Consider the following 23325-nt stretch of genomic DNA (forward strand, 5'->3'; position numbering starts at 1 on the left):
ACTGAATACAAATTGGAGACACTGTGATGAGCAAAATAGACATAACCCATGTCCTCATGGAGACGAGCAAGGATATTTAGCACCTGAAAATTGGGCTTCTACGATTTCTTAGCCATTTGCTTAGATCTCAAATTTAAATCACATTTCTTTTACCTGTGGCTTATCCCTTATTCAACAAGCATATATTAAGCGTCACTATGCTGGGACCTGTGCTGGTGCTACAGAGATGAGGAAAACATGGGCACAGAACTGGCCCTCAGGTAGCTTAGTTGGTGGGAGATACAGAAGAAGAAGTGGCTGCTGCAATACAATCTGGAAAGTGTGGTGATCACGATATGTATGTGGGCACCCAGAGGTGCTATCCCTGAGCAGAGCTGACAGGATGAGCAGGAGTTGGCCACTTGAATTTCAGCAGGGGTGGGCAGGAGCCATAGGTCACTTGAAGGAGTATTCAGAGCCGGGAAGGGAGAGGGAGGCAGGGCTCTGGTCTTAGAGGACATGTTTGCTTTTTTTTTTTTTTTTCTTTTTGCGGTATGCGGGCCTCTCACTGTTGTGGCCTCTCCCGTTGCGGAGCACAGGCTCCGGACGCGCAGGCCCAGCGGCCATGGCTCACGGGCCCAGCCGCTCCGCGGCATATGGGATCCTCCCAGACCGGGGCACGAACCCGTATCCCCTGCATCGGCAGGCGGACTCTCAACCACTGCGCCACCAGGGAGGCCCGACATGTTTGCTTTAATGAACGCTATCCCATGGGTGATGGAACTCCACTGCATTCTGGATTGATGGTGCCAGCAGATGGGAGGGGGGGTGACTTGAGGGGAACAAACCTGGAGCAGAGACCAGTTCAGGGGCCTTTGCAATCGTCTGGGCAGCAAATGACAGAAGACTGAGGGGCAGCCGAGGAGAGAATAATGGAGATGAGGACACAGATTTGAGAACCGCTTGGAAGCCTGAACTGGCAGAGGGTGGCATGGGGTGGAAGACAGTGGTGACTCAAGGACTTCCAGGTTTCTAGCACCGGCGACTGGATGGTAGATGTAGCACAAACTGGACAGAAAATGCAGGGGCAACAGTGTTTGGACATGCTGAACTTGAGGTACGCGTGTGGCATTAAGAATGCCTGGGTGTGGGGTTTATAAGGAGAAGTCTGGGCTGAAGGAAGGGATACGGGAGCCATTAGCATGTAGGTGTTTACTGAACTGTGTGTGATGCCATTGACAAATACTGAAAACACCGCACAGACCTGCAAAAGTCAACCCTCTGTTTACTCTGAGAATATTGATAATGAATACTGATATCAAATTGAATATTAATGTGTGCTTTCCAATGGTCCCCTTAGAGAGATACTTCTTATCTAGGGACTAAGAATGATTGGGTTTCTTCTGAGCGACAGAGTATGCTTTTGTCTTTTTTCTTCCCTGAATTTCAAAAACTTTTATTTTATGATTATAACATAACTAAATATAACATATTCATTTTTAAAAAGCTTATAATTCATTAGTTTTTAATATAGTCACAGAGTTATGCAATCATTACCCCAAATTTTAGATCCTTTTCATCACCCCCATGAAAACCCCCTGTGCCCATTATTTCACTCCTTTTTCTTGCTGAACCATAACCAAGTGTATCCCTGGTACAGATACAACACACTTTATCCATTCATCAGTTAATGAAAGCTTTTATCTTACAAACCAGCACTGTCCAATAGATTCATAATGTGAACCACATGTGAGTCACATATGTAATTTAAAATTTGCTAGCAGTTATATTTTTTTTAAAGTGAAGAGAGACCGGTAAAATTAATTTAGATATTTTAACCCAATATATCCAAAATATTATTTCAATATGTAATAAACATTAAAAATTGTTAATGAGATAGTCTATATTTTATTTTGTACTAAGTCTGTAATACAATGTGTATTTTATACTCACAGTTCATCTCAATTTGGCTATCCACATTTCAAGTGCTAGTGGCCACCATTTTGGACAGCGTTGTTAGATAACGTAAACTGTTTCTGGTTTCCTTCTTCACTTTGGCTTCTAGGAAGCTTTGGACCAAATTCACAGTAAGTAGTTTTTCTACTAATATGATTCATGGCTCCAGATTGCTTCTCTACTTTCGTTTTCCCTTTGTTTTATCTTTTCTCACTTGTTTTTAATTTATGCTACCTTGTTATGTTTTATACCCCCCCCCTTTGTAAATTGGCTTAAATAAAAGTGGAAAATGACAAAGGTCTTGAGAAGAATGCTGCTGACAAAAAGAAGACAAATGTTTCAGTCAAGGCAAATAGTGAGTTGATTTGAGGAATTGAGTTTAAGACTTTTTTTTTAATGTCCAACAATAGATGAATGGATAAAGAAGATGTGGTACATACATACAATGGAATATTACTCAGCCATAAAAAGGAATGAAATTGGGTCATTTGCAGAGAAGCCTATTTCTTTAGATGCTGCTGTTAACCCTCTACCCACTTTCTCTGGCCTCTTTGTCCCAACACCCAACCTTAGCAAGGCTCTGCAGACCTCATTTCTTCTAGATACTATCAAATAATAGAAATGAGTATAGCTGAGTGTGACTGGGAGACACAGGTACCAGGAAATAGGCCAGATATTACTTGGAATTATTTTATCTAGATAAGATACAGTGATTTGGGAAAACAAAACCCAAACCAAAACAGACCACATGACCTCCTAAATTGCAGGACAGAGAGAGCAAGCAAGACAGATGATCCTGGGAGGGAGACACAAGAGGGAGGGGATATGGGGATATATGTGTATGTATAGCTGATTCACTTTGTTATACAGCAGAAACTAACACACCATTGTAAAGCAATTATACTCCAATAGAGATGTTAAAAAAAAAAAAAGGCAAACGATCCTCAATGCATTTTCACTAAACACCTTCACTGCGTCACAAACTTTCTTCGACTCTGGAAGGTATACCAAATATTCTTTCTTGTCTCTCTGCCTTTCCATCTGCTCTGCCCTCCCCACAGTGCCCTTTTTTTCTCTCCCGCCTTCCCAAGCCTCAAGGCCTAGTTCAAATATCCCTTCAGTGAAGCATTCCTCGTCCTACTCCACAGGGCTTTGTTTTTATATTTCTTATCACACTTACCGTACTCAGGTATCTCTGCCCTCTACCAGGGACAAGCACCAGCTCACAGGCAGGAGCCAGGTCGCCTGTGTTTCCACACCTAGCACGGAAGCTGGCACGGAGTTGGTGTTCAATAGATGTTTGTTGGTGAGTTAAAGAAAGTGCTAGTTGCCGGTGCTCCCTGGGTGTGAGGCAGTGTGCTAAGGGCTTCACATGTGTGTCACATTCATTTTCACAACCCTCTGAGGCTGCCTTCTCTGACAAAGAAGATGAGACTTACGGGGAAGTTAAATGACTCACCCAAGGTCATGCAGCAAGTCAGTGGCATAGCGTCAAAGATACTTACCTTTGAGGAGTTCCAACCTGCAGACGAGATAAGCTTTCATGTGTTTTTACAATAACCTGAAGAACTAAAGAAATGAATTTGCTTCAGATTGGACAGAGTAGGGATAGGTCTTTTCTGCCAGAAGAAGATGTTGCTTCCTTTCAGCCAAGTTAGATATGGTTACCATAGACTAATATTATGTATATCTGTATATATTATATATAATTGCTATCATTGCTTTGGATAAATGTCAGGGGAACTGGTAAGACATCAGGAGTCATTGAACAAGCATAAAAAACTAGTAACTCATCATATTTGTGTGAAACAATTTTGCCTTATGTACTTTAAAAACATTGTTTGGACTTCTGTGATTGCCTACCACATTCAAATTCTGAATCATACCCCAAATCACTACTCACTTGTTAAAGCAAATAACATAGCCTCAAAACCGAAAAGCCTTGTTGAAATTTAAGGCCCAGGTTCATTAGTCCATTCATATCAGGCATAATTTTCAAAGACCACATTCTAAGCATGGAAACTGATTTATGATTATCAGCTGGTGTGCTTTTAGAAAAAACTTCTATAAACTTTATGAAAGTTCAACAGAGAATGAACTCATGAATCTGCACATTGATGCATTAATAATGAAACAGTTCTACATTTCAGATTCCTCAGTGCGTCTTGTTTTTTAACATCAAAGACGTTTTGGTTCCAAGTGCTATTGTGTCTTCTCATTTGAAAATTTTTGCTAAGAATACTTTCTTTTTAAATAGGAAAGAAACGTGTCATGGGTAAATGGAAAGGCTGAAAACATGCACAGCTGCAGAACTGCCCCCATCCAGCATGGTCTGTATACACTGGAACATTAGAAAGAGAATATTTTAAAAGCTGAGAGCTTTAGTATCAGGTTTTATTTAGCTTCCACTCAACTACTTACAGTTCACCCTGGAAAAATTCTGTAAAAATTTAAAAGACAACTAGTTGCTTGGTTTAAACACAGGCAGGCACTGAATTTTCTACTAGAAACATTGTAGAACTCATTAGCTTTTAGTGCTTTCTCATAAAATGGAACACTTGTTTTTCTATTGTGGAAATGTAGGGTATGACACTATTTTGTAATTTTTGGTTACAACTGTCATTTCTATCATGCTAAAAAAAACCTATTTCCCTTTGCTCTCTTCTACTTCTTTTTTTCTTCATTGAGACTATAAGTGGCTTATGGATAGAACAATACAAATGGGAAAATACTGATAGATAGATAAGCTTTTTTAGGGATTCTGATCTGCTGGCTGACCCAGGGTTTGGAAGGCATGGTGCTTGCTGGGTCAGTCTAACTCAGTTTTTTGTAAATGTGATTTGAACAGGTTGCTGAAGACAGGAGGCATGAGGGCCAAGGGCATGTGGTGTTCTCTCTCTTGGCTCCCCCCCAGAGGAAGCATAGTGGTTATCTCAGAACCCAGGAACCTCATACCCTAGAGAATCCTTTCTCTTCAGGTGGTGATACTCACATGTGAAAGATTCCATCAGGGGCCTAGGCCAAGGGCCTGACCAGCATATCCCCTTGACACATATCACCATATTTGACACGCACACAAACCCTATGAGAAGACATAAAAATAACACATGACAGGGAACCAGATCCTTCTAAGTACAGTGGAAGGACTCATACCTCCAGGTTATCTCTTTTCTTTTCCTTTAAAAAAATCTTTTCAGTTTTTATAAGATCAGGGAAATGTAAGCATGTAGATCGTAGAATCCTATACAATTATTAACTCTAAATTGGATTTTGAACTTCCTGGGACCAAAGCAAATTGGGAAACCGAGTCAATTACATGATTCATGTTTTTAAGGACCAGAATGCTAAAACTTTACTGAAGCAAAACTTTAGAAGCATATATTTGAAATTTTCCTGATGGTTCTTCACAAATGGGGCCATAGACGTTAGCCTTAGTATCCCTAAAATAGAAAGGATAGTCTTAAGGGGTGGCGGTGTGGGGAGTTGAGCTTAACCTACTTACTTTGCTCTAGGTAGAAAGGAAATACTTAGAAGATTGAATAGGATTTTCCTCAGTGCAAATCACTACCTGAGAGCAGGCCAGCCCCTTGATGGAAGGCGCATCTGGGTACTAGAAGACTCTAATGCACTTTAGAAGTTACAATAAACTTGTTTATCAATGAAGAACAGAGCCCATTGCTTTATTCTTTTAAAAACAATGTATAAATTGGAAAGGGTTAAAAGCTTATTTTTTAAGCTAATATCTACATGCCATATGCTAGGAACTTTGTTAAATATTTCACACGTACTAGAACATTTGATTTTCACAGTTGCTGCACTATTACAGATAAAGAAGTTGAAACACAGATTGGTTGAATGGTTATTCTTGCCCAGGGCAATAAAAGTATAAAGGAGGAGCTGGGACTTGAACCCAGATACTTTAGCTTCTGAGGCCTTCCACCTTCCACTATGCTGATTAATGTTTCTCTAAAGTACTCATTACCAGAGACAGACTTTGGTAAGGGGAGAATATGATATGTTTTAGTTTACAAAACAGCTTTTAAGGCACACAAACTCCAGATATATTCCAATGAAGGAAAAAAATATTTTTGTATAAGTCATCTTGGAAACTTAAGTATACGCACCCTGCTTTTCTCCCCTACACATAGAAAGGGTGCCGTTTCGGAAAGTGTAGTTTCCAATTAAATGGAGAAAAGGTTCAAATCAGCTAACAAGGTCCTGTCCTTACAAGAGAGATCAGCAGGCAGGCTTAGCAACCCTGTCCAGCAATTCTAAAGCCAGACCTGCTGTGTTTATTAGGCAATGTGGTCTAGTGGGAAAAGCAAAGATTTTGGAGATAGACGGGAGTTTAAAGCTCATGCTGGCACTGACTAGCATTACGACCTCATTTAATCTCTCCAATCCTGTCTTTTCTGAGGAAAAAAACTATGTACCTTCTTGTGAAGGTTTGAGATAATATATCAAGTTCATGGCTTAATAGATGCTCAAAAACGGGTTGATATTATTGTTCTCTTTACTATGATTACCTGGATGTAAGGAAAGGGATTAGCCTATATGACTAATGATGACAATTTTGTTATTTGAGCTAATTGCAGTCATGAAACTTTATTTACTACCAAGCACATCTAATATCCTGGGAAGCACTGTGGGGAAACAAGATGGATAAACACTAAGTTTCTTGGTTTCAGGTACCTTACAATCCAGTAATAAGGGAGATCAAATAATTATAATAGAGTTTGGAAGCAGTTTGGTTTGGTGGAAGAAAGGCCTCAAAGAAATCAGTAAGGCAAGATGAGGTCGTGTAGGTTGGGACATGTTGCAGGTCTTGAATGGCAGGAGCCAGAGTTCATTCTTAGCTTGGTGGGCAAAGTTCTGTGAACTTAAGAGTGACCCAGCAAATCAGAATTTTAATTTAGGGAGCTTAATCAAGTGAAAAAAAAAGTAGTGGTAGGGAGTCTGGCTAATGCTATGGTCTGGCGTGAGAAGAAAATGGACTTGGAGCTGTTTTTCCAAGATTGGTGGAAGAATTGAGTTGGTCATTTTTTTTCTCTCTTGGGGTCTTTTTATGACTCAGGGAAGTGGTTGGCTGAGGTTGAAGGTGTTTTGTATGTACGTGGAACAGGGCGAAGTTGATTGACTCCTTGGAGGATAAGATACTATTCAGTGCATGGGACTATCCAAACGTCCCTGGGTATAGATCTTATCAGACTGCTCAAACAGCAAAGACAAGTAGTTCTCTCGCTAGACTCCAGATTCCTGGGCTTTGGGACCACAAAAAAAAAAAAAATCTAGTACTCCAAGATAGCATTTTGATGCAATATCTAACTAAATGTCTGTACTTAATAAATTTAGTAATGTAATGCAATTCCAATTATTTTTTTAAAAGTTTTATTTAGGGCTTCCCTGGTGGCGCAGTGGTTGAGAGTCCGCCTGCCGATGCAGGGGACATGGGTTTGTGCCCCAGTCTGGGAAGATCCCACATGCCGCGAAGCGGCTGGGCCCGTGAGCCATGGCCGCTGAGCCTGTGCGTCCGGAGCCTGTGCTCCGCAACGGGAGAGGCCACAACAGTGAGAGGCCTGCGTACCGCAAAAAAAAAAAAAAAAAAAAAAAAAAAAAGTTTTATTTAGAATGTTTTATAATTAGTACTTTCAGAATTTACTTTAATCATTAATCTTTAAAATACAGGATATGAAACAAAGATAGCATTCCTATTGAATGCTAATGTGTCAGTAATTTGAAGAGATTTCCTGTGACTAAGTTAAAAACATCTTATTAATATATTATATAATTTCCGCTAGACAAGCTACATATTCTTTAGTGAGTTGAGAGTGATTTTAAACCTTGGGGATGTGATTCAATAAATAAGCAGAAGAAAGAAATTCAAAAGCATGTAAGTAATACATGTAAGGTTGTTTAGCATAGTATCTGACACACATAATAATAAGTGTCCCAAGTAATAGGTGTTATTATATTGAAAACCATTTAAGTAAATACATTTTCTTGTCCAATTTATATTGGCCAAATTAGCTCATATTTTGAACATAAAACTATTTATGCGAAAATAAGCTAAGTGTATTCTAAGTCTGTAGAAATGAGTCATCTAAGTTCATTAAATCAAAGAAAAAGTTTTCTCATCCACAGGCCAACATAATACAATGATGCTGGCTTTTCAGCAAGATGAAATCCTTACTCATTAGCTTCAATTACATTTACAATACTGTATCTATTAAAGGACGGGGATGTGCAGAAAGTACACTTACCTACTTCTGGAATGTTCTCAGCAACCAAGGTTAAAATAATAAGAGGCTTCTTCTTAAACTCATTAAAATAACTAGAAAACTCTTTCCTAAGAATAATGATTAATCAAGGCTGACCTAGACTTGAAAGTTTCTTTAATGGCTTTTGGTTCTTCTAAATTTTAAATTCCCTTTTTTGATTGGTGGTGGGCAGAGAGTGAGAAGATAGGAAAATTTTAAGGCAGGTTATCCTGAAATGTTCTGGAGCTTCCTAAGGCTCTAAAGTAAAACAATGCTCATTGTTTGCAACTCTCTTAAATATACATATTAAGAGAGTTACATAAACATATACATACGTTAGTATACATATATTTAAAAAGACAAATATAACAACAGTATATAAAGTCTATTCACATAAAAGCTACAATATGATTGGAACATGGGATACTTATTAAAAGGAGGACTCTTGTTGAGAATTTATTAGTAAGAGTACTTAACACGCCCCATTGACTTAATTTGCATAAATTTTCTGGTTTAGCAAACTAGAGAGAAATCACCTGCATAGATTTCTTGTCATTTCATGTAGGTGGCTTTACTTGGCTAATAACAAGTCAGTCATTTGTTGCCATCAAATTAGGTGAGGTATTAGGCAGTTTACTGAAAAGAAAAACAATTAAGAAAGGAAAAAAAGGGATGGGGTGTTTGAGTTGACTGACTCATCTGATTTTCCCAAACAGATGTAGCTGAAGCACATACTGTAAATTCAGTTTTCATTTTTAATAGTCCTTATAAAATCTTCAATATTTACCACTATTTTATAACTATCTTATAATTTATATCCAATTATACAATTTACTATTTGTACAGACTTAACACGGCAAGGACAATGTTACTCCAGGCATTACCTGGGGCACAAATGCCATTTTAAAAAGGAATAGAAGTTTCCAGAGATGACACACCTTCTGTCACTGCTGGCTGGAGCTAATGTGAGACTCATCAGGGCTCCTTCCCTTGCTGTGGTGACCACCAACGTTGCAGATGGTGGAGGCTCTGTCAGCAGGGTCCCTGGGTGTGAAGGACAGGAGCAGGGCACATGAGTGACAAATAACCTGGGTTGTGTTAAGTCACTGAAGGTTCAGAGTTGTTATCACTGCATAATCTAGCCTGTCCTGACTAATATACCTTCCTTGCCTGGAAAAGACAGAATCCAGGTCATCAGTTTTAAAAAAAGATAGAGATGAAATGTGTTGGGTGGCACAGTATCATTTATTTGTCTTTATGATTTAAACATAGTAATTAAACACACAAAAGAACAAATGCTGTCAAGATGGCCGTATGTGGTTTAGGAAATGACTGGTCCCGGTTCAGTCATGCAAATGATCGTTCAGCTTAGAAATGAGTTTCTTTTTAATGGTTTTAATCTTTTTTTTTTCAGTCCCCAAGGCTTGCACAGTTCAGTACAAATGTTTTTGCTATTTTGTTATCGTCAGGCACGTGATGTTTACCAATTCCCAGGAAATAAGTGAAATCAACAAAAAAGTCTGTAACAGTTGAGCACATACTCACAAAAATAAATCTGATGAGCTTATTACAATCTGATACAGTTTAGCTATCAGACCTACACATGAAACATGAAACAATATTAACAATTACATTTGTCTTAAGGATTTATTTCTTTAAAAATATTTACCATACTTTTTTGTGCAAGGGTTCCACTGATTTCTTTGGTTTTAAACATTATAGCTCTGTATGACCTAAATATATATAGTCCTATTTGTACCAAACATCAAAAATAAAAAAATTAAAATTTCAGAAGGTAAAAATGGAATTATTGCTTCAGTATAAAAAATGTCTGGCCCATTTGTGTACTATTGCTATTATTGCTTTGCTTCTATTGGAAAACTATCCTGGAAATCAAGGAATGTAAGTAACCCCATAGCTCCCTGCTTACAGTATAACTTGGTATACTGTTATAATGTAACAGTATAACATTATCATCTATTAATATGTCCCTACCTTCACGAAAGCTATCCTGATCTTGTCCTTAAAAAACAAAACAAAGTGAAATAGCATAAATAAATAAATTTACCTAAAGGGATACAATAAATAGGCTACTAAAAGAGAATAAAGAATATTGTAACATAAAGCCCTTCTGTGCTGTACAATTAAACAATAGCTTTGGATTTTCAAGGTTTCTAAACACAGCCTTCATTTTACAACACAGTTTTAGTGCCAGTATGCAGCTGACAGATGCAGAGAAGAATGCATTTCTGCTGTTTCCATCATTTAAGAATGAAAACACAGTGGAAACAGTATTAAGTTCTGTCTTTTGGGGATTTACCTGGGTTTGTACCATCATCAGTTTTTGACTGTTGCCTGGTCATAGAGCACAAATCTTAGAGATTAAAAAAAAATCATAATATTCCTTCAATTCTTAGTGGTTTCTTGGTCTCCAGAATAGTCATAGAAACAAACAGAAAAGAAATTAGATTCAAAAGTTTTGCTGCCTTCTTTTCTTTGCATCCATTGCATCCAGAATGGGTTGTCTTTTCGCAGTGTATCTTTGACGAAGCTCTTCTATTTCTCGTTCCATCATGGGGTCCAGCGCTTTTAACCGCATCTGTAGTTCTTCTAAACTTAGATTTTTTAACTGGATATAGAAAGAAAAAGAAGATATTAAAATAGTAAAATTATCTACAATAGGTTAAAGTCTAATGAGTTTTGGCATGAATATTTCAACTCTTTACGTCATCTTTGAAATATGGCTCAACAATTAAAACAGGAATTCCTTCCCTCAAGAACCAAGAAGCCACATCTTTTTTTTTTTTTTTTTTTTTTTTTTTTTTAAGAAGCCACATCTTGCAAGAACCTCAAGTAATCTGCAACGAAACAATAAAAAACTCTGCTTTTAGGAAAAAACAAATGAGAAAAATAAGCTAATAAAATGTATCTGTTTTAAAAAAGGCAGAAAGACAAATCCACCGTCGTCAACAAACAGACTTTCAGGATATGATCCGGATATATTCACTCTACTCTCTCACACCCTTGCCATCTATGGAGAGCTACGATAATCATGAACTCTTGCAGAGATCACCCAAGAATGTGACAAGATTGAATACAGGTTAAATTAACCATTCTATTCTGCATTTTACCGAATCCTTAAATTTTAAGCACTTGGTTAACCAGAAAATTAAATTATCTAGAATACTTTTACCCCAAGCATTTTGGTAAGACAGGGATTTTAATTTCTGATTCAAAATATCCCAAACCTGATACAAACAGTGCTGTGTAAGTTCTGACATGGGCTTGGCCAATTTGAAAATGAAATACCTGTCACGTGTTCACTGTATATGTTATAGTTTGACAGTAATGATATGATTTGACTAAATGATACAGTTTGACTACAATGATTTAGTTTGATTATGCTAGCTTCTGGGGGCAACACTGGCACATCCGTTACTGGTTTTCTGTGTAACAGCAGAAGAGAGGCCTCATGTCCTGTGTGAATGGGGGATAAAATCTGTTCTACGTAACAGGGTCTGTGGCATCCTGAGCTTTACTGTATTTATTTACATGTCAAAACAGCAAGATATGGATTATCTCCTGAGAAACATTTTAGGGTTATTGCCTCAGGGCCTATAGGATGCCCTGAAATATATAACCTAACACTTGGGCTTTTTATCTTATTAACATTTAAAAAAATCTAACACTCTGTCTCCTTCAGAAACTATTAAAGCAATGGTGGCAGACAGATGATTTTTAAAAAGTCTGTGAAAGCAAAATGATCTACTATTTGCTCTTACACACTCAGCATCTTGGTAGGTATTGTAAGGGAAGCATAGAAGTACTAAACTATTTCCTTGCCTTAGAAACTTATAAATTAGCTTGAAGGGTAAGATTAGCAACTATAAATATTTAGGGACTTATGCCAGACCCTATACAATTAAGCCCTATTGTATGTGGTACAGATTATAGTGACAGGTTCTTAACTCACTTCTGTGACTAAGCTTCTCATGTGAAAAATTCTGCATGTCCATGTGTACATTTTCCTGGGAAAAGCATCCACTGTTTTTTGTTTTTTTTTAAAGCAGATTCCCAACAAAAAAGAGAGGAGCCTTGCTATAAATTTAATGGAGACATGATTCCCTTTAGGGAGCAGGGACTGTGCTGGTCCTTGGAAAAGGGGATACCTCAGGGCAGTGAGCAGGGCCCTGGGAGGAGGCCCTGCTGTGCTGAGGAGGAAGAACTAATAAGGACAGAAAACTAGACAGAAAACTAGGAGCTGGTGGGGTCCTGGAAGCCAGCCAAAGCCAGGTCTGGACTTCAGGGAGCCATGATCAGCTCTGGAGCAGGAAATTACATGAGAGTAATCCAGATTCGGTTTTAATATGATAAAACTTGCAGCTTGTATTTTGTTTTCAGAAGAGAACTGTCTTTGGTTACTTTATAAGCCAAGCCAGAAAACACTCTCATTACTTTACAGTCACATGTCAATCTTAACCAAAAATAGCATTTTTCAGCTTGATCCTCCACCTTACTCATCATACCTGGCCCTAAGTGACACTTGGTTCCCAAAATCAAATCCATTCTCAACTGAAAAAGGTTTGTCACCACTGAGGACATGAAAAGAATGAGTCAGAGACAAGAAATGCAAAAGAGGAGTTCCAAGAATATAAGAATGACAGTGTTATGGGAGAGAATGCATCGGCTCCCAGGATGATGACTCTGAAGGTGACTACCACTTGCTTTGGTGTATAAGGAGTTCTGGTATATATCTAAAATATGTCCTGTTATTTTTTAGTCAAACATCATTAAAAAAAAAGAAAACCCTAGCCTATTATATTATATACTATTATATACATGTATATAGAAAGCATAGTATATCATTACATACTTCATTATTTTTTTTAACATCTTTATTGGAGTATAATTGCTTTACAATGGTGTGTTAGTTTCTGCTGTAATTAATTTTTTTAAAAAAATAAATTTATTTATTTATTTATTTTTGGGTGTGTTGGGTCTTCGTTGCTGCACACGGGCTTTCTCTAGTTTGCGGCGAGCGGGGGCTACTCTTCACTGTGGTGTGCGGGCTTCTCATTGCGGTGGCTTCTCTTGTTGCAGAGCACGGGCTCTAGGGGCAGGGGCTTCAGTAGTTGTGGCACTTGGGCTCAGTAGTTGTGGCTCGTGGGCTCTAGAGCGCAGGCTCAGTAGTTGTGGCGCACGGGCTTAGTTGCTCCGCGGCATGTGGGATCTTCCCGGATCAGGGCTCGAACCCATGTGCCCTGCATTGGCAGGCAGATTCTTAACCACTGAGCCACCAGGGAAGACCTGTAATTAATTTTTTTTCTGTAATTAATTTTTAATGTAAGTATTAATCTGTTATTTGATTACTACTGTTCAAATCACTGTGGGGATAAAGAATAAGCTAACAGGGAATCTTGAAACTTTCTGTGATAGTGAGATGAAGGGCCAATAGAGACCACACACAGCCACGTTTCCCGGAGAAAGACAAGGCTGAGTGCTGTCTACATAAGATCCAATTCCACTTTGTCTCTATTTTAGCCTATGTTATCTTTCTTATCTCTGAATTTCTATATAACATTCAAAATTTAAAGACCACCATTTAGTATTTGATTCTAGACTCATGGACTATTTTATAATTGATTTTTTATGCATGGGTTTCATGTCTACCCCAGGTATTCCAAAAATATTTAAACTTTAGAGCTTGTACACATACCTAGAAACTATTAAACTATACTGCTAAATATGAAGACACAAAGGTGGGTAGATAAACAGGAATACAGAATAAATGACTCAAAGGAATGGGTTACACTATAATTAGGAGACATAACATCATACAAAGCAAACAACTTTTGTACTAAATATCTTATAAATATCTTATACTATCTTACTGGGGCAAATTGCCAATAGTTTATAAATATTATACCAAAGGAATGGACCGAATTCAAAGAAAGAAGCTACTTAGAAGAAAAAGTTTTTCTTCTCTAATAGACTTTTATATTATCAATATGTAGAATTTGTGAAAAACAGGTCTGTGATACTAGAGAACCATTAGCTGGTATTGTTAGGGAATTAGGTGTTCCATATAAGTAAATTCATGAAGTATCTAAATCTTAGTTCTGTAAGTGATAAAACTGTTTCAACCATTTTTAACAGAAAATCTTTATAAAGTATTTTACAGATTATGCTGCCTTCTAAAGCAGAGGATACAGGACCTAAAACCACCTTTCTTTATGATGAATCATCATTATTAATATCTATGACTAATCTATACCATGTATTAATTTCCTCTCTTCTTTTTGGCTTTTTATCTTCATTTGAGGGAAAGCTATGAGCTCCTTTCTTTGCCATCATTGAGTGGATATCCTTCTCTCTCTACTCCAAGTCTGTTCACTTATTGCAAACCAGAAGGGCAATTCAACAATCCTATAAGGCATTATACTAAATAAGAATAAACAGCTTCTGAGTGAAAGCTTGAGGCTGTTTTAGGAAAGACAGGGCATGGCTTTAGTGCTGAAGCTTGTTATACCTGTTTTGTGTGTGTGTGTGTGTGTGTGTGTGTGTGTGTGTTTAAAATTTAACTTCATATTTGTGGCTGTATAAGGTCGAGGTTACAGGAAATCTGACTTCTACATGACATACATACATAGTTATGTTTTCTGGTGGGCCATCCGAGAACTTCAGAGGATTCACTTATTAAAACATTTATTGATATTTTCTACGGACCAAGCACTGTAGATGCAGAGATGAACAGAACACTACCCCACAAAGAGCTTGCAATCTAGCTGGCAAGACAGGTCCATGCACAGCTAACTCGCTAGTGGAGGAGAAAGCTGAGAAGTTGGGAAACAGGACAGGGGAGAAGGGTAACAACGTGAGCAGAGACATATAAGGCACACAAATGCCTGGCATCTTTCAAGATGTCAGCTGACTGCTGGGATGTAGGAAGGATCCATGGGGGAGGGGATTAGGAGAGGAAAGAGAGGAGAGGCCAGATGACTTAAGGGCCTTAAGTGTGTTGCTACAAACTTTCTGTAGACAAGAAAGAAATGCTTGATTTTTTGATATTTTGAGCATAATTGGTGCTCAAAACATGATCATATATGAACGAGCTTTAGAAAATATCTCCAATAGCAGGTAGAGAAAATGAATTGCCATGGGGGGAAAATGGAGGCAGGAAGACCTGTTAGCAGGTTCAACAGTCTACTGAGAGGATGAGTCTTGAACCAGGAAAATGCAAATGGAGACTGAGAAGAAGAGAGGGATTGGAGAGTCTTGAAAATATCAATACAATTGATAGGGCTTTCTTTGTTCACTGACTGATTATGAAGGGCCAGAGAGAAGGAAGGGTTAAGGATGATTCCGGCTTCAAGCTGGGGTCATGGGGTAGAGACTGATACCATTAATAAGGTAGGGGGGTTAATGGCATCAAGGTGGAGATATCAGATATGGATTATAATTTGGGGTTTTGGACCTCAGGAGAAAGATTCAAGCTGAAGACACAAGACTTAGGGAATCATCAGCATTTAGTTTATAACTGAAGCTCTTGATGAGGATAAGATTATCCAGGAAAAGAAGATTTTCTCCCTGATCTTAAAATCTGCCTATGATATCCAACAGAAAATAATCCCCAAACCTTAACATCTGTGGTCAGAGGCTTTTCTTATTTTGTTAACAGAACAGAAATATCCATATATTCCTAAGTAACTCTAGATTATGGTGTCATCTAGACTAAAAAAAAGTGAGGTTAACTGGTAAAAATTTTCACTTCTTATAAAAATGGGTATGATTTATAGATATGAATTTCTGGTTGAGTTTTGACTTCTAGTTAAGGCCTAATATCGTATTTAGCACTCTGTGTTTCTGTAGCTATCAAGCCTCCCACAGGCATAAAAATGGTTTGGGGTGGGAAACGTGGCAGAAGCAGCTTTTTCAATCTCTTGGAAAACAGTATGCTCAATGCCTTGGTAATAAAATGATGCGCAAACGAGATAACAATTTATACAGACTCATAATGATAAAAATGACCCTACAGTACCATATAATCCACTATCACCCTTTTAAAACACTAATCAAATTAAAACAATTCTGAGGGCTAATAAGCATAATATCAGAAGAAAAAGTTGAGCTTCCTGAACTAAAGTCAGTATTACTGTGATGAAAATTTCCTTCACTAAATCAAGTTTCTTGAAAATATTTATAAGGAGGAAGATGGAAATCTCTTCAGAATTACATTTATGGATTAATAGAGCTTGTGGCAAATCAACTTGAATTTACATTTTTTTATACACAGGAAAGAAATGTTAGTTATGAACCATCTTTCTACATGGAATACAAAGTAGTTGTATTACCATAACTATATGCCAGTTGACTAATTCCAAAATAAATGCAGAGTAAACTAGTGTTGGAGTATCAAGTCTTTGTTCTACATTTGTCAGAGTTTAGAATTTGGTAAGTCAAGTCAAATAAATAAAAGAATTTTAGAACGTGCATACATTGTGGTTCTTACTGTATATGAAAAACGTACAAGAATGAATAACTCATCTGGAAATGACTTTTATATGTTATAGGCTAATTCTATTTAACAAAATTTAGTTTTGAACTTAATGACAAAATATAACTTGCACAACTAACAATGATTCTTAAATCTTCAGGCCTTAACACAGTTAAAGAATATTGTAGTTTGACAACCTTTACAAACATTGAGGACACATGACTTGGCTAAGTGACCAAATAAGCTGCCATGAAGTAAGAGGAAAAACTCGAATGCAGAGACAGAGCCCACAGCTGCTTCAAGAACAGAGTCACAGAAAAAGAGATGAGTTTTAGAACAATATTGTTTCATTACTTGAGAAACTTTTTTTTCTATTCATAGTTTGCTCTTCTTGGCCATGTGAAATGACAGATATCAGGGGGCAAGACATATTAATAAAAGCAGAGAATAAAATCAATTTCCACAAAAGGGTTTAAACGGAGATTGCATATATTGAATCATATGAACCTGAGAGAAACACATTTTGAGATCTGGGATTATTAAAAGTCACTGCACATGACTAAGTCATCTGTTTAGCAGAAACATGAACGATAAAGTTGGGTTGAGTTAAGCCTCACAGAATCTCACTGCAAAAGAGAACCTTAGAGATGATCTAGTCTAACTTCCCTATTTTAGGTGAGGAAATGAGAGCTAGCTTGCTCTAAGTTACACTCCTGGTTAATGGCAGAGACATGACCCGACCCTTAGGTCAACGCTGTTTTTTATTATACCAAGTCTGATATTCTTAATCTAGCACGGCCAGAGAGTTCAACAAGTTAAGTCACCACAGATTTGGGGGAGTGCTGCTGAGAAACTTCTTCGGTCTTCAACCTGAACTGAAAGGGAAAATGGTTTTTAGGTATTCAGCTATGAAGTCCACAGTGAATAGAAAATACCGCATTTGACATTTCTATACAGCAGTCTTTTTTTTGCGGTACGTGGGCCCCCCACTGCCGCGGCCTCTCCCGCCGTGGAGCACAGGCTCCGGATGCACAGGCTCAGCGGCCATGGCTCACGGGCCCAGCCGCTCCGCAGCACGTGGGATCCTCCCGGACCGGGGCACGAACCTGTGTCCCCCACATCGGCAGGAGGACCCTCAACCACTGCGCCACCAGGGAAGCCCTACAGCAGTCTTTTAAAATGAAATAAACTGCAGAAGTTCAGCAAAAGATAGAATGGCTATCTTCTTTAAGCTTCAGGCCAGTAAACTAGTATCTCTCAGCTCTTATAAAAAGTTTAAAATAAGTTAAAGAATCTAAGAAAAACCCAAAATTTTTAAAGAATAATAATTAGATAGATGAGTGGATGGATACTTGTTTATAAGTTAAATGAAAAAGTCAAAACTACTTTTTAATGGGAGTCAACATTTTGTTTGAAAATTAGTACAGTTTGGTGTATGAGTGACAGATTGAATAAGCAGCTCATTTTGTTAATAACAGTCCTAGATTATCACATTTTAATCCAGGAGGTAAGAAGTTTACAGATCAAGATCCAAAAACATTATATTTTTCAGTATCCCTTAAAAAAAGAAAACCCAAGATAGGTATTCAGATTAAAAACTCACTTACTAGCTCTTACATAAAACAGCAGCATAAGTAACTCTGTAATGTGAGAAGTTAAGATAGAAAACAAGATTAAATCAACCCATAGATAATTCTGACAGTTCAAACTTTTAATACTTAGAATTATTTCTGAACTCTATGAGAAGCATTGAAAAGCTGCTAATTATTATTAGCAGCACACCTCCAGATCTGTGGTGACTTAACTTGTTGAACTCTCTGGCCGTGCTAGATTAAGAATATCAGACTTGGTATAATAAAAAACAGCGTTGACCTAAGGGTCGGGTCATGTCTCTGCCATTAACCAGGAGTGTAACTTAGAGCAAGCTAGCTCTCATTTCCTCACCTAAAATAGGGAAGTTAGACTAGATCATCTCTAAGGTTCTCTTTTGCAGTGAGATTCTGTGAGGCTTAACTCAACCCAACTTTATCGTTCATGTTTCTGCTAAACAGATGACTTAGTCATGTGCAGTGACTTTTAATAATCCCAGATCTCAAAATGTGTTTCTCTCAGGTTCATATGATTCAATATATGCAATCTCCATTTAAACCCTTTTATGGAAATTGATTTTATTCTCTGCTTTTATTAATATGTCTTGCCCCCTGATTATCTGTCATTTCAAATGGCCAAGAAGAGCAAACATTCTTATGACTAGATCAGGAAGAGCTATCAGTAAAATTAAGTCAGACGGAATTATTTTCCAAAACAATTTCATCTTAAAAGCTATAGGGGGAGAACATTCAGATTTCTACATTATTTTGTTTTGTCAAAAATAGTCCTAATTGGGCTTCCCTGGTGGCGCACTGGTTGAGGGTCCACCTGCTGATGCAGGGGATGCGGATTCATGCCCCGGTCCGGGAAGATCCCACATGCCACGGAGCGGCTGGGCCCGTGAGCCATGGCCGCTGGGCCTGCGCGTCCGGAGCCTGTGCTCCTCAACGGGAGAGGCCACAACAGTGAGAGGCCCGCGTACCGCAAAAAAAAAAAAAAAAAAAAAAAAAAAAAAATAGTCCTAATTACATGAGGCCTTTTTAAAAAGTCTTAATTTCAAAAAATAGAGGAAACAGGATCATGAAGTTTTAAAATGCTTAAATGTGATAACATTTCAAGACTTAATGGGTCTATGAGTTGCTGGTATAATCAGTCTGTCAAATGAGATAACCATCAGAATGAAGCAAATGGTCTTACATGTTAATGTTAACACATTTAGTCAAAGAGTCAATCAAAAAACCCTTGTATAAGGTTTGCTGTGTTTACTGGGAAAACAAAGTCTTCCTAGCAACTGTTTAAATGAATCTCACAGATGCTACAGACCGTATTAGTGGCCTGTGATTAAACAACTGTGGATTGCTAACACTGTATCCTGACTCATCCATTTTCCCATCTGCTACCAATTCGAACAATACGAACTATCAACAGAATGGCTAACAACAGTAATTTTCTACGGCGATTTTGATGCTGAATTGCCTATAGCAGTTTTTAAGATTTACCAGTGCAGGCCTCAAACTGTTTTGAGTTGTTTGTGGCCTGGAGCGACATACTCCTTTTCCCCCTAATACTCCACTTTAGCTCAATTTTTTACTGTGTTGAACAGAATCTGGTTTGGTTTTACAGAACACTATTCATGGAGGCTGCCATAGTCGTTTTACTAACAATGAGACGGGAGACATACCAAAGTACTAGCAAAAGTCCAGTCAAGTCCACTGATTAGTTTAGGTATCTATGAACAGGTAAGGGGCCTTCTGCTAAGCAACAGGGATAATAGGTAGCACTTAAAGTTAAAAAAAAAAATTAAAACATCAATATATTATGGAATTCCCTGATTTAATTTCTGGCACTGAGAAGAATACAATAAAAGAGTCCTCAAGTCAATGAACTTTGAAGCTTTCTTAAAGAAACCCTGTATATACATTAAAAACTAATGAAGAGAGTGATAATTTCGGACTCTTTGACACATTATAGAAGGAAGGCTGAATTCCTCACGGTACACGTTCTTAAAATCTACATTAACATTAAATCTACTGGCAGAGCCTTCTTCCTCAAATAGACACTATTTACCTATCTGGATGGAAGATTGTACGTGTAACCCTGTTCTGAGCTGAGAGCCCCCTGTCTATGGCCCAATGACTGAACGACTACAAATATTCTGGGATTGTAACTGGAAACTGCATTAAGCGTCTGTTTAACCTCAGAGCATCTATGGTAAATTTAAGACATTTAGATTTTTTCATTCCCAAAGAAAAGGGAGAACATCATTTCTTGTGGCTATCAATGGAGGAGACGGGAAAAGTGCCAATTATTGATCACTTACAAGGGGTCAGACACTATCCTAGGTCCTGGCCATTAAGTCATTTAATCCTAACAAGCACTTTACGGGGTAGATATTACCAACTCCATTTTATAGGTGAGGACACTCAGAGGCCAAGTGACCCATCCTAGGTCCGATAGCTGGCGGTGCTTACGCAGGCACTCAAAGACAACATCAAATCTACCCACATAAGTTCGGATCGGAGTCTAGTGAGAACAATTTCTTAGGTCTCCCAAGAACTACAAAAGCACTTCAAAGGCCAATTATCAAATAAAAGTTTTTTTTAACAGATTATTTATAGATTAAAAATAGGGAAACATTTAAAAAATCCCACCTTTCCTCCCAGATTGTACCTCGTGGAGTATTTTACTTAAAATATATTAATGTATTTTAGCTATAATTGGTATTATGAGATAAGTATGTATATGTTTATTAAGCGTTTTTCTATTTAATCAGCTCTCTAGAAATATAAACACATTTCTGCATAGTCCTTTGGGATAGATGCCATAATTTTATCAATAAAAAGAGATATGCCGTGACAAAACTAACATGACGTCCACTTGACACAGAAGCAAGACTGCCTGTGTCCGTTCAGACTGTCCCATAGTTGGTTTGATGTGTTATTTTGCTTGGATCCAGCAATGAGCTACAAGCTGATGGGCATTACTATAGTTATCTTGTCCTACAGAAATCTGAGCCACACGTATAAAAAAAAAGAACGATGAAATTTCAGTTGCATTCCTCAATGGCAATTGAACACCCATTCCTTTTATGTTTTTCAGTTTCTAGTAAGTAGTTTTGCCTGCTAAAAATATCAGGAAAAACTTAATTCATGCATAACTCTGTTATACTGTAAGCAGCTAAAAAATTCTAGGCCCAGAGCAACAAAATGTGAGTAACGCGAAACCAACTACTAATTAAATCTTTCCAGATCAATTAAGGGGCAGATGAAAAAGCTCTATTAGCTTTGATTCCTTATCTCGGTGATTCTGATTAACACTTTGAAAAAAAATTTTTTTTCACTGAATTGCTCTTAGTTTATTTATTTATTTATTTTAAAATTTATTTTATTTGTTTATTTTTGGCTGTGTTGGGTCTTCGTTGCTGTGCGCGGGCTTTCTCCAGTTGCTGCGAGCGGGGGCTACTCTTCGCTGTGGTGCGCAGGCTGCTCATTGCAGTGGCTTCTCTTGTTGCGGAGCACGGGCTCTAGGCACATGGGCTTCAGTAGCTGTGGCTTTGCAGGCTCAGTAGTTGTGGCACAAGGGCTCAGTAGTTGTGACACATGGGCTTAGTTGCTCCGTGGCATGTGGAATCTTCACGGACCAGGGCTTGAACCTGTGTCCCCTGCATTGGCAGGCGGATTCTTAACCACTGCACCACCAGGGAAGTCCCCAGGTCGCTTTTCATTATTGAAAGTCCAGACCAATTACAAACTTCAATCTCATATTAAATATAAATCTCATCCCTCCCCTCAGTACGGGCTTGCACAGAAAGACCAAGAGACTGGCAGGAAGGGATGTTATCTGCACCCAGAACTTTCTCTCCCCCCTCTTTTCAATCTCAAGGTCTACTACTTCTCTGGTGTTAGGAGCTGGGAAAGAGGGAAGGATCTTCTGACATAAATGGTTGCTTGTCAGCTGGGGAGACATTTCCCTGGTCCTGCTCTGACTTGATTCCTGGTGTTGGAGGGCAGAGGGGTGTGTATGGATTTCTGATGTGGTGGTCGGTGTTACCCTGGTGCTCACCCCTCTTGAGGAGAGGCAGCTCCCTGGGTGGGGTATTGTCTCCTCTGGCCTGGAAACCCCCTCAGTAGCATTCTGACTTCTGATCACCTTTTTTAGAGCCACAGAGATTGCAGAGGTTCTTTTCTACACTCTCCAGGGGCCACCAGGACCTAAGGAAGGGGAGAGGTCTCCTAGTCTCTTCTTTCCTAGAACACTACACCGTGGTCCCTAGTAATTCTGCAGGCCTTGGCTCTGCCAACAGAAGTCTTTGGGAGAGAAGCAGACATCTATGTTAATAGACCCTCCAGACTCCCGGGAACTTGCTCACTGAACTCGGCTCTAGTGGCAGGCACATCAGTGGGTCTGCAGGTTCAACCAGCTTAGCAAGCAACTGGCTGGGACACCAGAGGCCAGTCTGCTTTTCCTGTAGGGACACCGATCACTATGAATGGCTCTCTGGAAGTGCCCCCACCTCCACCTTTAATCTAAGCAAGAAGAGAGCTACCTTCTTCCCATTCCACTAGACCGCCAGATTGTGAATTACAGTAGGATAGGAACTTCTGCAAACAGCTGTATCCCCAGTGCCTAGAACACTGCCTGGAACATAGAAGGTGCCTAATAAATATATACTGAATGAATGAAAAATGGTGGGGCTCTTAGCAAACCCTGCAGGGAGGTGCCTGGTCTCAACCATTGGTGGCCCTCTTTAGAATATGGGATACTTAGCGCCTGCTGTTTTCCGTTGTGGACAACAGCGCTCGTGTGTGGCAATAGCAAAAGTCCCTTTCAACGTTGTGGTACGTATCTGTTAACTCTAAGAGAAGAAAAAAGTGTGTGTGGGATCAAGTAGGTGCACTTGCAACTGAAGAAAAGCAAAAAGAGTATCTGGGAAAACCAGAGATATTACCCAGCATATTTCATTTATTTCACTATAGGATAGGCCCATGCTCCATTACATGTTTATTCTGCGTGTCTGGTAATATATTTAATTTTGATCTCAACTCATTC

General features: G+C 38.6%; 1 protein-coding gene across 1 annotated transcript in view; it reads right to left on the reverse strand.

The window, feature by feature from the left end:
* Nucleotides 1-9418: 9418 nt before the first annotated feature.
* STK3 (serine/threonine kinase 3) overlaps nt 9419-23325 on the reverse strand; it is a 303272-nt gene continuing 289365 nt past the window's right edge. The window contains exon 11 of the mRNA XM_081258763.1: nt 9419-10821. Coding sequence (XP_081114889.1) covers nt 10663-10821 — 159 coding nt within the window. The 3' untranslated portion in view covers nt 9419-10662. The remainder of the gene's footprint in view (nt 10822-23325) is intronic.

This window comes from Mesoplodon bidens (assembly GCF_964165515.1).
Source record: "Mesoplodon bidens genome assembly, chromosome: 16".
Lineage (NCBI taxonomy): Eukaryota > Metazoa > Chordata > Mammalia > Artiodactyla > Ziphiidae > Mesoplodon > Mesoplodon bidens.